The sequence below is a fragment of the Akebia trifoliata genome, chromosome 8 (assembly GCF_017979445.1).
Source record: "Akebia trifoliata isolate Shusen 1 chromosome 8, ASM1797944v1, whole genome shotgun sequence".
Taxonomy (NCBI): Eukaryota; Viridiplantae; Streptophyta; class Magnoliopsida; order Ranunculales; family Lardizabalaceae; genus Akebia; species Akebia trifoliata.
This window is the reverse complement of record NC_141382.1, coordinates 3,550,486-3,567,198: the sequence shown is the minus strand read 5'-3', so window position 1 is coordinate 3,567,198 and position 16,713 is coordinate 3,550,486. Positions and strand designations below refer to the sequence as shown.

The 16,713-nt window shown below is 35.7% G+C and overlaps 2 protein-coding genes across 2 annotated transcripts; one reads left to right on the top strand and one right to left on the bottom strand.

The window, feature by feature from the left end:
- Positions 1–4,761: 4,761 nt before the first annotated feature.
- LOC147395525 (putative F-box protein At2g36090) lies at positions 4,762–6,026 on the top strand. The gene has a single exon (XM_086452637.1). It carries the CDS (start codon positions 4,770–4,772, stop codon positions 5,772–5,774), a length of 1,005 nt encoding a protein of 334 aa, XP_086308763.1. The 5' UTR covers positions 4,762–4,769; the 3' UTR covers positions 5,775–6,026.
- A 1,809-nt stretch (positions 6,027–7,835) lies between these two features.
- LOC147395524 (OVARIAN TUMOR DOMAIN-containing deubiquitinating enzyme 6-like) lies at positions 7,836–15,918 on the bottom strand. Its single transcript, XM_086450453.1, has 9 exons — positions 15,735–15,918; positions 14,519–15,309; positions 11,462–11,623; positions 10,939–11,016; positions 9,745–9,823; positions 9,498–9,643; positions 9,345–9,410; positions 9,053–9,227; positions 7,836–8,230 (listed from the first exon to the last, which is right to left on the bottom strand). The coding sequence occupies exons 2-9, from the start codon at positions 15,119–15,121 to the stop codon at positions 8,004–8,006; spliced, it is 1,536 nt and encodes a 511-aa protein (XP_086306579.1). The 5' UTR covers positions 15,122–15,309; positions 15,735–15,918; the 3' UTR covers positions 7,836–8,003.
- Between the last annotated feature and the right edge of the window lie 795 nt (positions 15,919–16,713).

Below are 16,713 nucleotides of genomic sequence, written 5' to 3'. Positions count from 1 at the left end.
AAAAAAAAAAAAAAAGTTGACATCGTGACACATGACCTTAAGCAATTATTTAAGAGTCGTGCCAAGGAAATTTGATTTTCACTACGTTCTACACTGCGCTGATAAGGAGATGCGCACATAACCATAAATGATTTTCACTCGTATCTTGAAGAAACACATGTATAACCATTCACCACCACATCAATGCAGTGTGAACACAGTTACAAACAAAGTCCCCCAATTTCCATTATTTAAAGGTCATGACTCATGCGTGGAAGCAAATCCATTTGAAAAGATAGGAAAAAATTTCTGGCATGGACCCTCGTAAATATATTATTACTTATAAAAGGGCTTGGATTAATAATATATGATATATCGATATCTTACTTAACACGCAGAAATCAAATTATTTTAATTCCATTAACACGTTATTAAATAGAATAATGATTTTTAACTAGAAAGTCTTCACTCGGTTAATACCCGGCTGATGTGTTGTGGATATGGAACCATAGATCTATTTTCTCGGGATTCATACTTGCAAATCATTATAAAGCATTTGCATATCTCAAGAAAACAGATCTATGATTTCGTGTCCGTTACACGTCAACCGAGTATTGACCAAGCGAAGACTTTCTACCTAGAATATCAACCCCTTATTAAATAATCCTTATCAAAAAAATAAATAAAGAAGATATCCTTAGATATATCCCTCACATTTTGATGAATATTTGAGATACCCCAATTTTGAAAGTGCTGCGTATAATCATAATTTTTTCAAATATTCAACACACCAACTTTTTCTTATAGCGCATTAATCTATATGTAACATTTCATTTCACAAGGATTGTTGTGTTATAAGTAAAAGTTGGTGTGCCAATAGAAATTCTCTTCATAAAAATATTTTGGACCAACCTATTAAATTGGTTGTTTGTCAATTAAACGTTGAATATGGTAATTTTTCTTTTTTTTTTTTACTTTTCAACCTCAAATGTTTATCAACTTTAATTTTCAAACCTCAAGAATAAGATAGGTTTTTAGAAAATTTGAAGATGATTATCATAAGCATTATTTATTGAATCGTGATTATCTACTTATCCCATGTGGCACGCTGCATGCTCAATCGACTCTCCTGACGTAACAAGTTCAAGAGCTGCAGATATGTATGTCCTGAGATACACAATTACACTTCCCAATAAAAACATGTATCCTGAGGGTTATAGATTTTCAACTCCTGAACTTGTCATGTTAGGAGAGTCAATTGAGTCTGCCATGTGGGGTAGTCAGATTATCACGACTCTTATTTATTTAGTTTTTGAATTTTTCTTGAACTTATCCGAATTTAGCGAAATTCTATTAAATAATTGCCTAATAGAAAATTGGTTGCTATGTTGCTCGATTTTTATTCCTAAAATCATTGTCCCAACCTATTATCTGAACACCCTCATCTATAATCTTTAGTCAAAAGTCCTTGATTTTTCTTCCAAAAATCACTCATCTTTAAGTTCTTGAATAATTTTTTTTATCCTTAGATTTTATCTACATCAATTTTCAAGTCTCAAGAACAAAATAATTACTTTAGAGAAGTACAAGACGGTGACATTTAGGACAGAAAGACAATAATTTTCTTCAGATGTGGATAGATGAGGTTGAATAGATTAAAATTAATGTACCATTGAAGAGTTTCAAGATAATAAAATTTTGAGAGAGGTCTTGAGTTTAAGCCCTTTTTTGACCATCGACAAGAATTTATCCTATATTTGTTAGTATGTGTGATTTGTGGGATATTGCATGTACTCGACAGATTTGTGCGAGATATAATGCTCTAAGAGACCAGTTGTGTTAACCTTGTTAGTTGAACCCTTATGAGTTAAGTCGCTCATATTATATAAAAAAATATCATTTTTTATTAGTTCATAAAAAAAAAATATAAGGTCAAGGGGGCATGTCTTTGGGTCGAAATCATATGAGGGTATCTCAAATATTCACCAAAACGTAGAGGGACTAAGATAATAAAGGCATTGTTCAATAAACGTCATTGAGTCATAGACAAAAGGGAAAGGTCATTTAAGTTTTGATTTCATGATGAGGGCACACGTACACCTTAACAAGACCCTATTTATTATTATATATTTAAAATAACATAATTAATTATTATAGGTAGGATTGCTATCGTAGATTAAATGTATTCGAAATCGTACATTATTTAATATATTATCTCCACCTTACTAGATTTTTAATGCAAGAGTATAATCATGTAGTCCCGGGAGAAGATTTACAATCCAACTTCAGTCCTTTTTGTAAGTAAAAACATATGTAAAAATAATGGTTTTTCAAAATATAGGTTAGAGGTTTCGGATTGTGTTGAATTTTTTGTGAGGATGATCTCTATAATGAGAAGATCATTCTCACAAAAAATAAAAAATCCCGAGTATCTTGACCATGTCATCTTGGTTCTCAGACAAGTCTATACAATGGACAATTCACACTAACTATATTGTTTGGTCACCTCTAATATTAGGATGCCTCACTTGAGCCATCTAGATTTTTGGATAGGCGGTGGAAACTACCAAGTTGGTGTACGATGGGGACAGAGGAAATTTTCGATGGAACGGTGAAATGCGTCAAGATCGAAAAATGAATTTGGTTAGGGAGATGCAGAAATAATACTTCAAGATCCATTATGTGTCCAAAGCCTTTTTTTCTTCTTGGCATTTTTTATTATGGCACAAATCTTTTTGGTTATTCAAATAAATAGTTTAAGAAGGGTCAATTGTCCGAAATGAATTTCTAGATCCACTGATGTAAAAACAATCATTTTTCAAAATATGGGTTATTAGTTTGGAATTGAGCTGAGTTTTTGTGAGAATGATCTCTATGATGAGAAGATCATCCTCACAAAAAATTAACCTAATTTGAAACTTCGAAATCCATCAAAAGTGTCTACTAATTATTGGTAAAAAACAATGGTCAACATTCTAAATAACTTTTGATAGGGTTAGAAGATTCGGACTGGGCTGATTTTTTTGTGAGGATGATCTTCTCATCACAGAGATCATCCTCACGAAAAATCAGCTAAATCCGAAACCTCTAACCCATATTTTGAAAAACCATTGTGTTTTACACATGGTTTTATTTATGTCTCATGAACCGCCCCCATATATATATTGTAAATCCGTGGATCTAGAAATTCATTTTGAACAATTGAACCTTCTCAAACTATTTTTTTTAAGAACCAAAAAGATTTGTGTCAGAATAACAGATACCAAGAAGAAAAAAAAGGCCTTGGACACATAATGAATCTTGAAGTACTATTTCTGCATCTCCTTGACCAAATTCACTTTTCGATCTCTACGCATTTCACCGCTCCATTGGAAATTCCCTCTGCCCCTATCATACTCCAACTTGGTAGTTTCCACCATCTATCCAACAATCTAGATGACTCAAGCAAGGCATCCCAATATTAGAGGTGACCAAACAATATGGTTAATGTGAATTGTCCATCGGATAGACTCGTCTGAGAACCAAGATGACATGGTTGAGTTACTTGGGATTTTTTGTTTTTTTGGCATAATTTCTTTTTAATTGTTTGAGCATTTACTAATCCACCTTATAGTAAAAAAGTTATAATTATTTAAATAGATTAATATGTAATTTGATTTTGATTTAAATGGTTTGACTCATTCGATCTAGGATGACTTGGACGAGTCAACTTGGTAACGTCAAGGGCAAAACTAGACAAGAAACTATGATTTAAAATCATACCATATAGCATTGTTTTGGTTCGGCATTTTTCTTATTTAACATTAAAACTTTGAAATCGAAATAAATAATTATCCATTCATGTACATGTATCTCGTTGAGTAGCTTTCAAGATGAGATCTTCTTACCCTGAGGAAGATTGGGCAGAAAGACTCCCTAATAAAAGAGATATTTGTTCTGAACCCCATGTTTTCCATAACCACTAGAACTACTGCGACACCTCCTCGTATCCGAACACTTATAGGCAAAGCATAACTTTGAGAGGGTGGATGTTTGACAACCAAGACATTCGCCATAAACAACATGGTGGATTTATATACCACACAAAATAAACTATAAAATGAGGAAGAAATGATGGACTATATTTGTCATATTCTCTTATTTGAACCTAATTTTTTTTATCATAGTTGAATTGATTTAGGCGTTAGAGCCTTGATAAGCTCCTCAACAAAGAGTAGGTCAGGTGTTCGAAACCCCACGAAACTATAAATTTCTTAAGACCACCCTCCAAATCTTGTTGACCCTTAACTCAACATGTTGCACGTAGGACTTTCTGAGGGGCAGTGTGTGTGACTGTGAGATTAGACCCACCTGAAGTGTGGGATACCCACCCACTCTCTCTCTCTCTCTCTCTCTCTCTCTCACGAAGAGATGTCAGAGTTAAATTTACATTATCCCTAACAAAGTAAATTCTAAATTTGAAAAAAAAAATTATAAAAAAATGTCACAAAACCTTTACTTGTTAGAGGCGATTTAACCTAAAGAATGAAAAATAATCTTATAATCAAAATGTTCCTTTAGAAGTGAGACATACATAAATTAGCGGTGGATCAAACAGACTGCTAAGTTGAAAACCAACTCCTAGGTGTACAAGATACACGCTCTTTTTCACATGAAAAGATTCTAATTCACCATAGAGTTGATGAAATTACCAAAGTGCCCCTACTTTTGAAAGATGACGTGTCTTCGACATCCTATATAAACTCCTCTCCACCATTCCTTCTCTGCCCGTAAAGCTTTCGACACTTACAATGGCTCTTAACGCATCAAAGACGACAGCCGTTGATCCAATCAGAACTACAACAATCTCAGCCGTCCATCCAGACATTCTTCTGACACACATTCTCACTCGCCTCGACGGCCCAACACTCGCCTCAGCCAGCTGCGCGTCGTCTCAATTACACACTCTCACCAACGAAGAAAACCTCTGGAGAAACATCTGTCATTCCACGTGGCCTTCCACAAATCATCCACGTGTACACCAACTCATCTCCAATTTCCCCAACAAACACCGCTCTTTCTTTTCCGATTCCTTCCCCTTCTCAAACCCACCATCGGAAAATCTCCACCCTCCATCATCTCCTCCTGAATTAATCTCAGCCGTTGATCTCCACTACAAGAACAACCTCATCTTCTCCAAAGTTCAAGAAACAAAAACCCTAACCAGTTGGTTCAATTGCTCACCCTTTCGAATCGATCTTCTCGATCCAAAAGATGTCGTTGCAACTCCCGTACAACACCATAGAGAGGACACGTGTCGAATTCTTTCTGAAGAGCTGAAACTCAGCTGGATCATCATCGATCCAATCAGACGGCGCGCAGCGAATCTCTCCAGCTGGACGCCTGTTTCGGTCCACCGGCATTGGTTATCGGGAGAAATACAAGTGAGATTCGCAACTATCTTAGCTGGAGATCGAAGAACAACAGAGTTTGTACAGTGTGGCATAGTTGTAATTTTCTGGGCTTGCGAGGGCGGAGAGATGCAAGTAAGAGAGGTGAGTTTGCAGGTTGAGGACATGGATGGAATTAACTTGAATGGTAAGGATAGTTTGGGAATTCTGATGAGAGTGATAAATAGTGGGAAGAGAGAGAAAGGAAGGAGAGAGGAAGGAAAAGAGAGATATGAAGAGTATTTGAAGATAAAGAAAGGGAGGAAAGAGGAGGAGTTGAGAAGAGAGGGAAGGTTGGATAGAATACTTGTGTCTTTTGGGGTTTCGATTTTTATTGCTTTTTGGGTGTTTGTTTTTTTAAGTTAATTTAATTTGTTTTACCGTTAAAATATAGATAGAAAAAATAAATAAATTATGAGACAAATAGTCGTTTTAATTATTTTGTTCGATTTTAATGAGATTTTGATAATTAAAAGTATAGTTTTAAATAAAAATCTTTAATATTATAATGAAAGAAAGTGGAGTAAAAGCAGTTGGACACCAACATTTGGATTCTAAAATGCCCTCATTTAACATTTAAATTTAATATCATCACAATCAATTAGGTCAAAAATGAAGAAAATTGTAATAGCACAGCCTTTACATCACATTGATTAATTTTTAAAAGTACAAAAACATCCTTTTTGTCATGTAATCTTCAGAACACCTTTAATAAATATTCTAAATTACAAATAAACCCTTCAGAAACATGTGTGTCTGGCTCCCTCTAGTCACCAGAGTGAGGAGATGACTTGACTTGGGGGCAATTGTGCGAGATGGTTAATGTGAATCGTTTGTCACATTGATTCGTTTTAAATTTTAGTTGTGGATGTGGATGATGCAAATTTTGTCGCAAACACATGGCTTGGCTTTTCCGAATTGAATTTTTGGGGTCAAATCCTGAATCATCCCAAATAAGGCCTAACGTGAGCCCATATATAGATTTGGACTTCGACTTCCACAAAGCTTGAATCAAGAACTTTTGATTTTTTATTTTAAATCCAAAATCATGCATCTTCAAGTACTTCAACCTCTATTGGTAAATTATGTTTAATTGAATAAGCTTAGTGTTAATCTATCTTTTTCAACTCACCTTAATCCGCTATTGGATCTTCTATTTCAAAAATCCTATCTTCTTTTTGAGATTTGGATAAAGAATATTCTTCAAAGACGCATGACCTTATACACAAAGAAGTCGAAGTATACGTGGACGATATAGTCGCAAAGTCCTAAGAAAGAGAGGATCATCTTTTTAACTTGCAAAAGCTTTTTTACCTTTTTGAAAAATAGAGATTGCGATTGAACCCTCAGAAATGCCTTTTTGATGCCACATCAGGAAAGCTTTAACTTTATTCTCAATCAGAGAGGGATTGAAATAGATCCTGCCAAAGCGAAGGCTCTGCAAGAGCTTTCTTTAAGAAGCTTCTCCTTTCGGTATACAATATAAGTAAGTAGAGCTCTCTTGTAGCTTTCTTCCCTGCCCTTTAATGAAAAATGATACGAAAGGAGATTGATTGAGTGACCTATTAGAGACGGCCGATTGGTAGACCACACCTTCACATAACATCCTAAAACGTGATTGAATGCCATATGGGTGTCTGGTATAAAGTAGAAAGATAATTTTTCACCATTTGATTTGAATTTAAATGTGGGTGTTCAATGATGGTCTATTTTCAAAGTCTTTATCAAGCGAAAAAAAAAAAAAATTTATAGTTTGGATTTAATATATAATTTGCACTTTTTTTAAAAAATCTAATCTAGACCATGAACTTTAGAGGACCAAGGTTTTGTGATTTAAATCTAAGAGAATCAATTAAGTTTTGCTACTTAAATAGCGATGGACTAATAAAGAATATTGAAAGAATTGGATTGATTCTCTTAGATTAATTATAATGAACCTAATAGGATTTATATAGATAACAAGAACAATCGTAAATGTAATTAAAATCTGCTTAAGAGAATATAATCTAATCTTTACTTAATCTTCACCATAGATAATTGGGTGTAGCAGCATGTAGACGTATCATTATAATACTCCTAACATCTCTTGATATTTTGATTAAATAATCCTAATAAAGTTTCTTAGAAGAAAATATTAAAATATAAGAATAAATCAATCCTAATTTAGAAAGTGCCCTTTTCCAAAATTCGTCAAATTTATTCACTGAAAAAAAAGGCTTCTGCCCAAAAAACAAGGTCATTAATCAGTAACTTTAAGATGATAACTTGATCAATTGAAATAATTGCCAACTATTACAACAAAAAAAAAAAAATTGGTGATATATCAAGTGAGGAATTACCTGTCAATTTTAATATTTTGTTTCTCTCAATGGTTTCTGAGTAAATATCTCTGAGTTAACTAGGTTTGATAGCAATGCAATAACTACATTTTACACAAACTAGCTCATCTATAAACTTTTATTGAATTAAAAATAGTTGGAGTCCTCACAAGCTGCCAATACAGAAGATTTTTTTTTCCATGATTCCATCTTACATAATTTTATGCCAAAAGAAGCTCACCTACTCTCCAACCTTTCCTAAATCTTGTTAATTTGTTCACTCAGTTGCCTTCCCTTTGCGTCTGTTTATGTTAACAGGAGCGGCACTACTACTTCCAGTCTCCACTAGGTAGCAAACCATCGAATCAACATCGTCTCCAAAGAGGCTGTAAGCTTCAATCACCTGCAAGTAACTGAACCCCATCGACAGTACTATCTGCATACTGTTGCTGAGGACCATATTATCCTCCTCACTTTCCAGCTTCGACTCACTCTGTAACGGCCCTGTTGCTTTGCAACATTTGTCAGAAAGCAGAAAGAAATTGTAGTAAATGAAAACAGGGTTATAACAATCAGAGATTCTATTGCCACCCCAATTCATATGTAAATCATAAAGAATTAGCACACATCTTGGGGTGGCCACCTTGGCAAAAGTTGATATGGAAATAGAAGTTCTCATAACAATTGCAAATAATAATCATGGCTCAGAAAGCAGGTCCATCTAAAAATGCCTTCTAATACAATGCTAGAAGAAGGTAGTATTCTATTGTAGTTCATAATCTGAAAGTGTGATATTTTTTAGGTGAAAAAAATAGTACTATTTTATCAAAGTACTACTCATAATCTTAAAGCCTTAACCCAACTATTTGGAGTCGGCTAAACGAATCTTTTTCCTCCACTAGAAGCACAAGAGGCATGTATTTTGTTATTGAAAGTGTGTTCATATCCACCTTTTAAAACCTTCAACTTGAATTTTTTTTGTAACTGGGGCTGCGATTGGCATTAGTTGAACGTGCCCAAAAACCATACAAGTCAACTTTCTCTTAGTTTTTCGCCCATTGGAGCTACTCCTAGATTTTCTTGAGTGCATTAATTTCTAACTTTATATTTCTTAGTCTTTCCACTCATTCATCTCAACATCCTCATCTTTGTTAATGATGATCTCAGGTAAGAAGAATATCTGTGCTTTGGGTGGACATCATCAAAGCATACCCTACATCCTTCAGTGGTAGAGCTAGTAATTTCTCTACTTTTCCATCCATTCTGGTGGTAAGCTTGGATAGAACCCATAGGAAAAAAGCAGAATAATAAACATAAACAACTCACTTGCCCCAGAAGACGATGGTTCTGTACTAGACGTGGAAGACTCTCTCAAGCTAGGCTGATGCTTGAACTTGTCATCAGCAAAATATTCAGCCCGTGAAGCTTCCATCACCATGCGTTCAATTTCCTTCTCAGTCAACTCAAGATCTGAATAGAAGCGTCCCTCGGCCAAAAGTGCCTATCAAAAGATCACAAAATAAAAACAAAGAAAGAAAGTAAAACCAGCCATTCGTATGTGACGTCAATGATTAAATAAAAAATAAAATACAGGGAAAAAATACCAAATGTGAATTACATTATCAATCTGCTGGTCCTGTTGAGCTCTGATAGCGGCTTTTACTTGATCCTTGTCAATGTTTGCCTGTAGGAATATAAAATAAAATAAATAAAAATAGTTATAGATAAAAGTGAAAAAACGAGTAGAAACAACTAGGCAGGTAGGTCTCACCCCCTGAAGACTGCTAAACCCAAGGCCTGCACCAATTGTCAACCGACGTGGGTCGACAAGTGAGTTGTAATGGTTTCCATGATGATAACTTAGCCGGATAGGTGGTGTATCCGTATCATAGTTTCCTTGAAAAATGTTGATAGGTTCTGCATTGATGGATTGTTAGTAAAAATTTGGAAGAACGTAATACGGATTATTGTCTCTATAGGGCCATTAACTATTGAATAATTTCAAATAAGAGTGGCACCTGTGGTGTAGGAATAAATATGGATAGAGCGATTATACATTTCAGATAAAGCCTGGATCTCAACATTGTTTCCATAGACCTTGCATAAAGAAACAAGCCAATCAATGAATCCGCAAAAGCTGAGAAAGGTCAAAGAAATGAGGCCTTCCATATTTTGCTGAGATCCAATGAAGTTATCATTACATAATAATTAAAAATGGGGGAAGGTAACCTAAGCTTGTAAAGTCCAGGGAAGGCTTCAAAAGCTAGTCCTGCATTAATGCCAAGTAGCAATTATCATCACACCTGGACCCATTAAGTGTTGGGTCACCTCTAGAATGTTCCACAACCCAAAAAAATCGCAACAATTGAGTGATCCTAGACGTTGGATTTGAATGTATATTCCATGGACTGGGAGCCAGTATTAATTCACTTTTTTCCTTCATGGGCCTCCAAAACTAGGCCCAGGCTAATGAAGGAAAACCCTCACTCGATCAGTGCAACTTTAGGGTGATTGTGTCATCAAGAGACGGCCAAACGAATCCAAATTGCACCAGTTACTTCAACATGTCATAGAAAGAGAGGGGGGGCGATTTCATATACATGACACAACACTTAGGCCACATTACCACATTAAAATATGAGCAAACTGGAATTTTACTTATCAATAGTTAGTAACAATAAACAACATATTCAAAATAAGCCGGATTCAACTACAAGGGCACGCTGATTAAGATTCCTAACACGAAATATTTGTAAGTCAGTCCCATTAGGGAAAATCTTGGACAAGAATGGATGCCAAAAAGTAGGGGAAAAGAATTGAACTTAAAACTCTAGTTGACACAAGAAATTTTGAAAAAGAACAAGAAAATAATTACAATCTGAATGAACAGCTCATACACTGGAAATGAATGTTCAGTCAAGAAACGTTCTAAATATGCCTTGAATATTTTATTGTTATTCTAAATTGGTGTGATTGCTCTGGATAGAGATAAATGGAAAATTGAAGATTCAGCTCTGAAAGCTTCAATAAAAGTAGGTTTTTTAATATTTCTATCGGCAAAAAAGCCAAACCAGAAGATTCCTTAAAGATAGTGCTTATAAGGCCTAAAATTGTAGCTAGACTCCAAACAATTGGGCTAGGCATATGATGATAATGGTGTGGTGATTGCTGCACAGAAAGCAGGAGTAGCCAATAGAGGTAAATAGCCATACCTTGTCTCGCCTCTTCCTCTTACAATAAGACGTGAAACCCTCTGTTATAAACTCATTGAAGTGATCCCTCTCCCTCTCCTGTATGAGAAAAGCAGAAATTATTACTTTCCACTTCACCTTGTACAGACTAGTATACAATGAAACCACTGACCCTCAACAAACATCACCCAAGTACCTATATCAAATTTTGAGAAGAAACGTCACGGCTCAACCACACAACATTTTCCACACTTTTAATGAACTACATATTTGGTTAGAGCATTATAGAATGGAAAACACAGAAAGTAGCTGCAGATGGTTTTAACTTCTAAAGAAACTTAGTCTAATGTGGACACAGCAATCTAGGCTGTAGCATGTCTTACAGTTACAAAACTTCCCTCCTAGACACACGTGTCAGGGTGCTATTTAACAGGGTAAAAGATCGGTATTTCACAGAAGATAGGAGATCCAAGCATAAATACAAATGTAAGTCCACCTTGCATAAGAAAAGGATGTAGTTCTTCAAAAATATGAATTTGCATACCATATAGTCAATGCACATCTGCCGAATCAAATCATATGCTTCAGTGTCTCCATACACTTGATCTGCAACAGCACGAAATAGACAGTTTCCATCCTCCAGCATCCTTTTGACTTCTAAACCTTTTGCTCGTCTTATATCCAGCTCAAACTGGCGCTCTCTCTCCTGAAATAGAAGCAACATATTAATGCTCGACATTTCAAGATGTGGTTTTGGAGGTCTTGGACTTTTTGTTTTTTCGGAGTAAATTGAACCTGGATTTTAAAGGGGTATTCTTTGAGGAGTTTATATTTCGATGGGGTTCTTTGTGAACGTCGTAGATTTGTAAGGTTGTCTCTTGTTTTTGTGGTTGGTTACTTCAACCGACTGGTTCTTTGATTAATAAAATTTGTCTACTTATCAAAAGAAAAATTGCTCGCCACTAAATTCGGCTACATACAAGAAGGTGTCCACGGACACCTTACATGGCTAAAAACCTTGCACAACAAATTTACTGTAAAAGCAAACGCTAGGAGATCAGGCCGAATAAAGAAGAGGGGAGAACAGGCTTCAAGTTTTGAGGACTGTAAATTGGAGGATGTGACGGTAAAAGGTTGAAAGGGTTTTAGAACTACATCTATTTCTTTCCTGGAACCTATCCATTACTAAAAGGTTCATTTCAGGGGGGAAAAGTAATCAGATGTATGAAAAGGTTCATTGAGTGTAATTATGCTATTTCAACATTGTTATGGGCTAAATCAAGAGAACTTCAAGCAATTATGGGAATATGGCTTACGGGGAAAAGAGCATTAAAGTACCTATCTAAAAAAACAGAGCTAAAGTATACAAAAATAAAGGAGACTGGCCTTCTGGAAGAATTTTTTGAATAATTGTTTGTTTTGGAGATATGTTCAAAAGGGAAACCTTTGCTAGTAGGTATCCTTTGTTCAGGGCATTAAATAGTAAAACATTTTCATGAAATATACAAAAATACTTCCATTTTTGCAGGGAGCAAAAAAAACCTTAATCTTATTTCCACTTCCCTGAAAAGAATATTTAGAAAATAAAAAATAATTAGCAAATATGAATTGTGGTAGGAAACTAGTAAACTAGTTGTAAAATTGATGTGTAATAGAGAATCCATAACATATAATAATAGTATAAATTTTGACATATTTCCATGAAATATACAGAAATATTTCCATTTCCATAAGGTCAGACACGAAACTTAACCAATGGTTTCTTTTTGTAAATATTTTGGTGGAAGTTGCTTTGAATTTCGCAAACCATGGAATGACGTGAAGGTTTGGCAGAATGCAATAGTTACCTCTGCTTCATTTCTTAATGGTGAAATACAAGAAAGGAGAGCATCTTGGGGAAGGAATTTCATGGCTTTACCTTATCTAATTGTTGGATGTCTCTGTTCAATAAGTTCCATTAGGGAATAAATCATCGTCATATGGCAAAACGCATATAAAGAATTGGTTCACGTAGGAATGGACATAGAATACTAAAGGGAGTTAATTCATTTTCAAGCAAGTTTCAACAATACTATTAGTCCTCCACCGGTACTTGTGCATTCAAAGGCACAAGAAGAGGGATGCCATTTGTAGTTCAAACATCAGTGCAAATGGTATTCATACAATAGCGGATCAGAGAAAGCAACAAGCAGAAGTCAAGATAAAAGGTCTTGGTTTCAAAAGAGATATAGCATTACGAGCCATTTGTAGCAGTGGTATACTATTAAGTTTCGTACGAGACAGAATCCCTTCGCCACTTAATGTATGTAGACCTAAAAATGCATTAAGTTGTTAGCCTTCTATCTATACCAATAGTATAAACTCGAAGTTAATGTATACAATTTAATAATTGATTGTGCTTCTAGGTAGAGCTTGTTGAGTGTATATTTTCCTCCACTCTCGAATGTGTCATACCCTAGTTGCAGTAGGGTAGAACACACAAACCTAGAGTTTATGTTAAAAATCTGGTTCTAGGGTGAAATCCGAAGGACTAAGAGTAATGAAGAATCTCTATGTCGAACAAAACAAACTATAAGCTTCAATCTAGGTTTGAGATTGATGGAAAACAATCGCAAACACTAAAATTAAGAACCAATATCGAGCTCTTATGCTATAAAAAAAAAAACAAAGAAAGAGAAGAAAAGTCTCTTCTTTTATTAATCAACCTTCAAAAAAAAAACTACTTTATTGAATTTGTTTATTGGAACTCCTTATATAGATAACTCCATAACAACTTAGAAACCTTCTAAAATACTAAAAAGTAACTTCATAATCTACCTATAACATATTACTAACATTCTATCTCTATTAGAACTTAATTTGAACATCTAAAGAATAAAAACGAATTTAGATAACATAAAACAAATTAGAAACTAACTAGGAAAAGATTTCTAAAATTGAAATAGAAATTAACTAGGATTACTTAAGCAACTTAAAAAATAGAAACTCAAAAAAAGAAAGAGTCCTAAGAGAAGTTGGACTAGGTCTTGTAGACCGGTCAAAGATTGGGTCGAGTTGATTCAATCAATGCTGCTGATTTCTTTCTTCAATGCATCTTAACTCGACCATAGACATTCAGATAAGTATCAGCAAGCCTATCGACATGACTAGTTAAGCCCCATGACCCACTTATAATCATAGTTCTCCTCCTCTCCAACAGATCGGTCTTTTTGAGTAATTGGTTGGTTAACATGGTATCAAAGCACTATGTCCGTATAAGTCACGGGCTGGATTCTTTCCCACATTATAGGTGAAGGGGAGTGTTGAGTTAATATTTTCCTTCATTCTCACGCATGTCATACCCCAGTAGAGCCCCATGACCATCTTATATTCATAATTTTCGCAGGCAGGTCTTAGGAGGGTGTGGATATTGTAGATAGATTAGAAACCTACTTGTAGAGCATGAAATTTTGTATAGTCAGTCGTAGGAGTGTCGATGTTGACGCCAATTTTGTTTATTTAGGTTCTCTTCTTTCTTTACATAATTTTAATACTTTCAAACAAAAAGGAGGGGTGTCACAACACTTAAATTAGTAATAAACAGTAAAAAACCAGAACTTACCGCATCATCAAAGGAGGACCCAAAACAAGGGCTCTGCTCATCTGCACTATTGTAACCTTCAGCTTCAGCATAAGATCTAGGAGAAGAAGGCCTTGAACCTGATGGCGAGGTCCGAGTTGAAACAACAGGCCAGCTTACAGCCCTTCTAGAAGAACCAATCCGTACAGCATTTGAACCACTGAAAACAGTTCTTGAACTCAAATTTGCCGCAGAGGGTTTCGGGGGTGGTACTGGAGGAGGTGGAGGATATGAGCCGCCACTGATGATCTGCAACGGACCAATACTCGAGCGATCATTATCATCTAAATCGAGTCTCTCTCTAATCTGCAGCACACCCAACTCTTTCATCACCATCCCTGCATTAACGTCGTCATTGCCGGCTCCCTCCTTACCAACAAATTCATCAGATGCAATTTCTGACAAAATTTCGTCATTTTTCACGGTCTTGTCGTCTCCACTTGCACAACAGTCTTGATCCTGCACCTCCTCTTCTTGAGGCGTTAATAGGTGTTGTATTGGAGCTGAAGATGAACTCGGCTGGGATAAGCGGCTCTGATTCGACGAAGAACCTGTCGAACTTCGCTGAACAAAGATTCGAGTCATCTTATCTGCTAAAATGCTACCAACTTAGAGACTGAAAACCCTAATTAGCAATTTATCGCGTGTCCTCGCCTTGGGCACGGTGACACCAATTCCTTGGCTGAATGATTCCTTCCAGCCTAAACCCTTCTGCTCCTCACGAATCAATCTATGCATCACCCTAAAAATTCTCATGAAAACCAGACCTCTACCTGAAATTAAATAATAATAAAAATTAAAAAATCAAATTAAACTTACAAGAAAACAAAAATTCCTTGGCAGACCAATTAACCTTAAAATTTCTAATAAAGGCCAGACCTCTACCTGAAATAACAAATAACAATCTTAAGAACTCAAATTTTTTTACAAGAAAGAGAAAAACTTGTTTCTAATACCAAATTCACCTAAGAGAACCAAAAACATCAAAATCCACGACCATTAGGAAAATAAAAAAGATTATAAATTTCTCTTCCCAAGCCCTAATCCATCAATCACCATGGATAGAACCTCGTCGAACTTAAAAGAAAGATCTCCAAAATAATCAAGATCGACGTAGAGAGCTGCGACAATTTCCTATAAATGAACTAAAACAATGAAAAGAAACGAAAAAGAAAACTTGACCGATCAAAAGCCTTACCTTGGAGACTTCCACAGCATCTGAGGACCACAGAAGCTGAAATATCGAACAAATTCGAAGCAAGAAAGGGATTTGAGACTTCGAGGAGAATCAATTTCTAGGGTTTCTTGAGAAGCAAAAGAAAGGGATGAATTATAGACGGATTATTCTTTTCTTTTCTTTGCGCAGAGAGAGAGAGGATCGGTTGGGGGAACTTGTGGGGTTGTCAATTGGGCCTCGTAGCCCATACGCCCACCTCGAAAGGCTAGGTTCATAGCACTCGAGCCCATAAAATGTGGGTTATATTCTAGGCCTATTCACACGAGGATGGTTTTAATGAACGAGACCCACTCGTCTCGAATGAGCTTTCCAATACGTTTGAGTCATCTCGTTCAACAACGAGACAAATGAACCATGGTTTTAAATCTTGTCCGATACATTTGACTTGTCTATCCTTCTTGTTCATGGATGATACCAAGACGTATCAGACGAATCAACTTGGTCTTGGACAAGATTTAAAACTAGCACAACAGACATTATGTTGAATGATTGCACTCTGATGCTTCCTCTAACATTTTCTCAGGACATGCTAGTAACTATTTGTTGGGGGTGATCATAAGAGATCAGGGCATCTGTGAAGATCGAGGTTCAGGAGGAGTACTCGAAGTGGAGGGAAGCTTATCATGAACTTCAAGCACCTCATCTTGTATTCTTGAGTCAAACTAAGAATGGGAGATCATCTTGTATGAAACTAAGGGTGAGGTCTATGATTTTAAATTTAGATTCAGGATCAAGTTATGGGATTGAGAGGTGTTAAGCGCCAATCCATCCTGTTCTGTAACAAACTGGCCTTTAGTCTCTACTTATGCCTTGGATATTTACATTGTAAAAGACATAAATTTCAAGACAAAATATTAGAACATCTTACCTAAAGTGATTGCAACAATTGATTTCCTCAAAATCCTTCTTTGATCTATACCGTTCTTGAGCCAAGTCACAG

Bases quoted from the DNA above. Each gene is read 5' to 3' on its own strand.
- LOC147395524 (XM_086450453.1), bottom strand. From the start codon at position 15,121: ATGACTCGAATCTTTGTTCAGCGAAGTTCGACAGGTTCTTCGTCGAAT. The intron at 11,624-14,518 runs GTAAGTTCTGGT...CTTCTATTTCAG, and splicing joins GGTCCTCCTTTGATGATGCG to GAGAGAGAGCGCCAGTTTGA. The intron at 9,644-9,744 runs GTGCCACTCTTA...CCATCAATGCAG, and splicing joins TATTTATTCCTACACCACAG to AACCTATCAACATTTTTCAA.
- LOC147395525 (XM_086452637.1), top strand. From the start codon at position 4,770: ATGGCTCTTAACGCATCAAAGACGACAGCCGTTGATCCAATCAGAACT.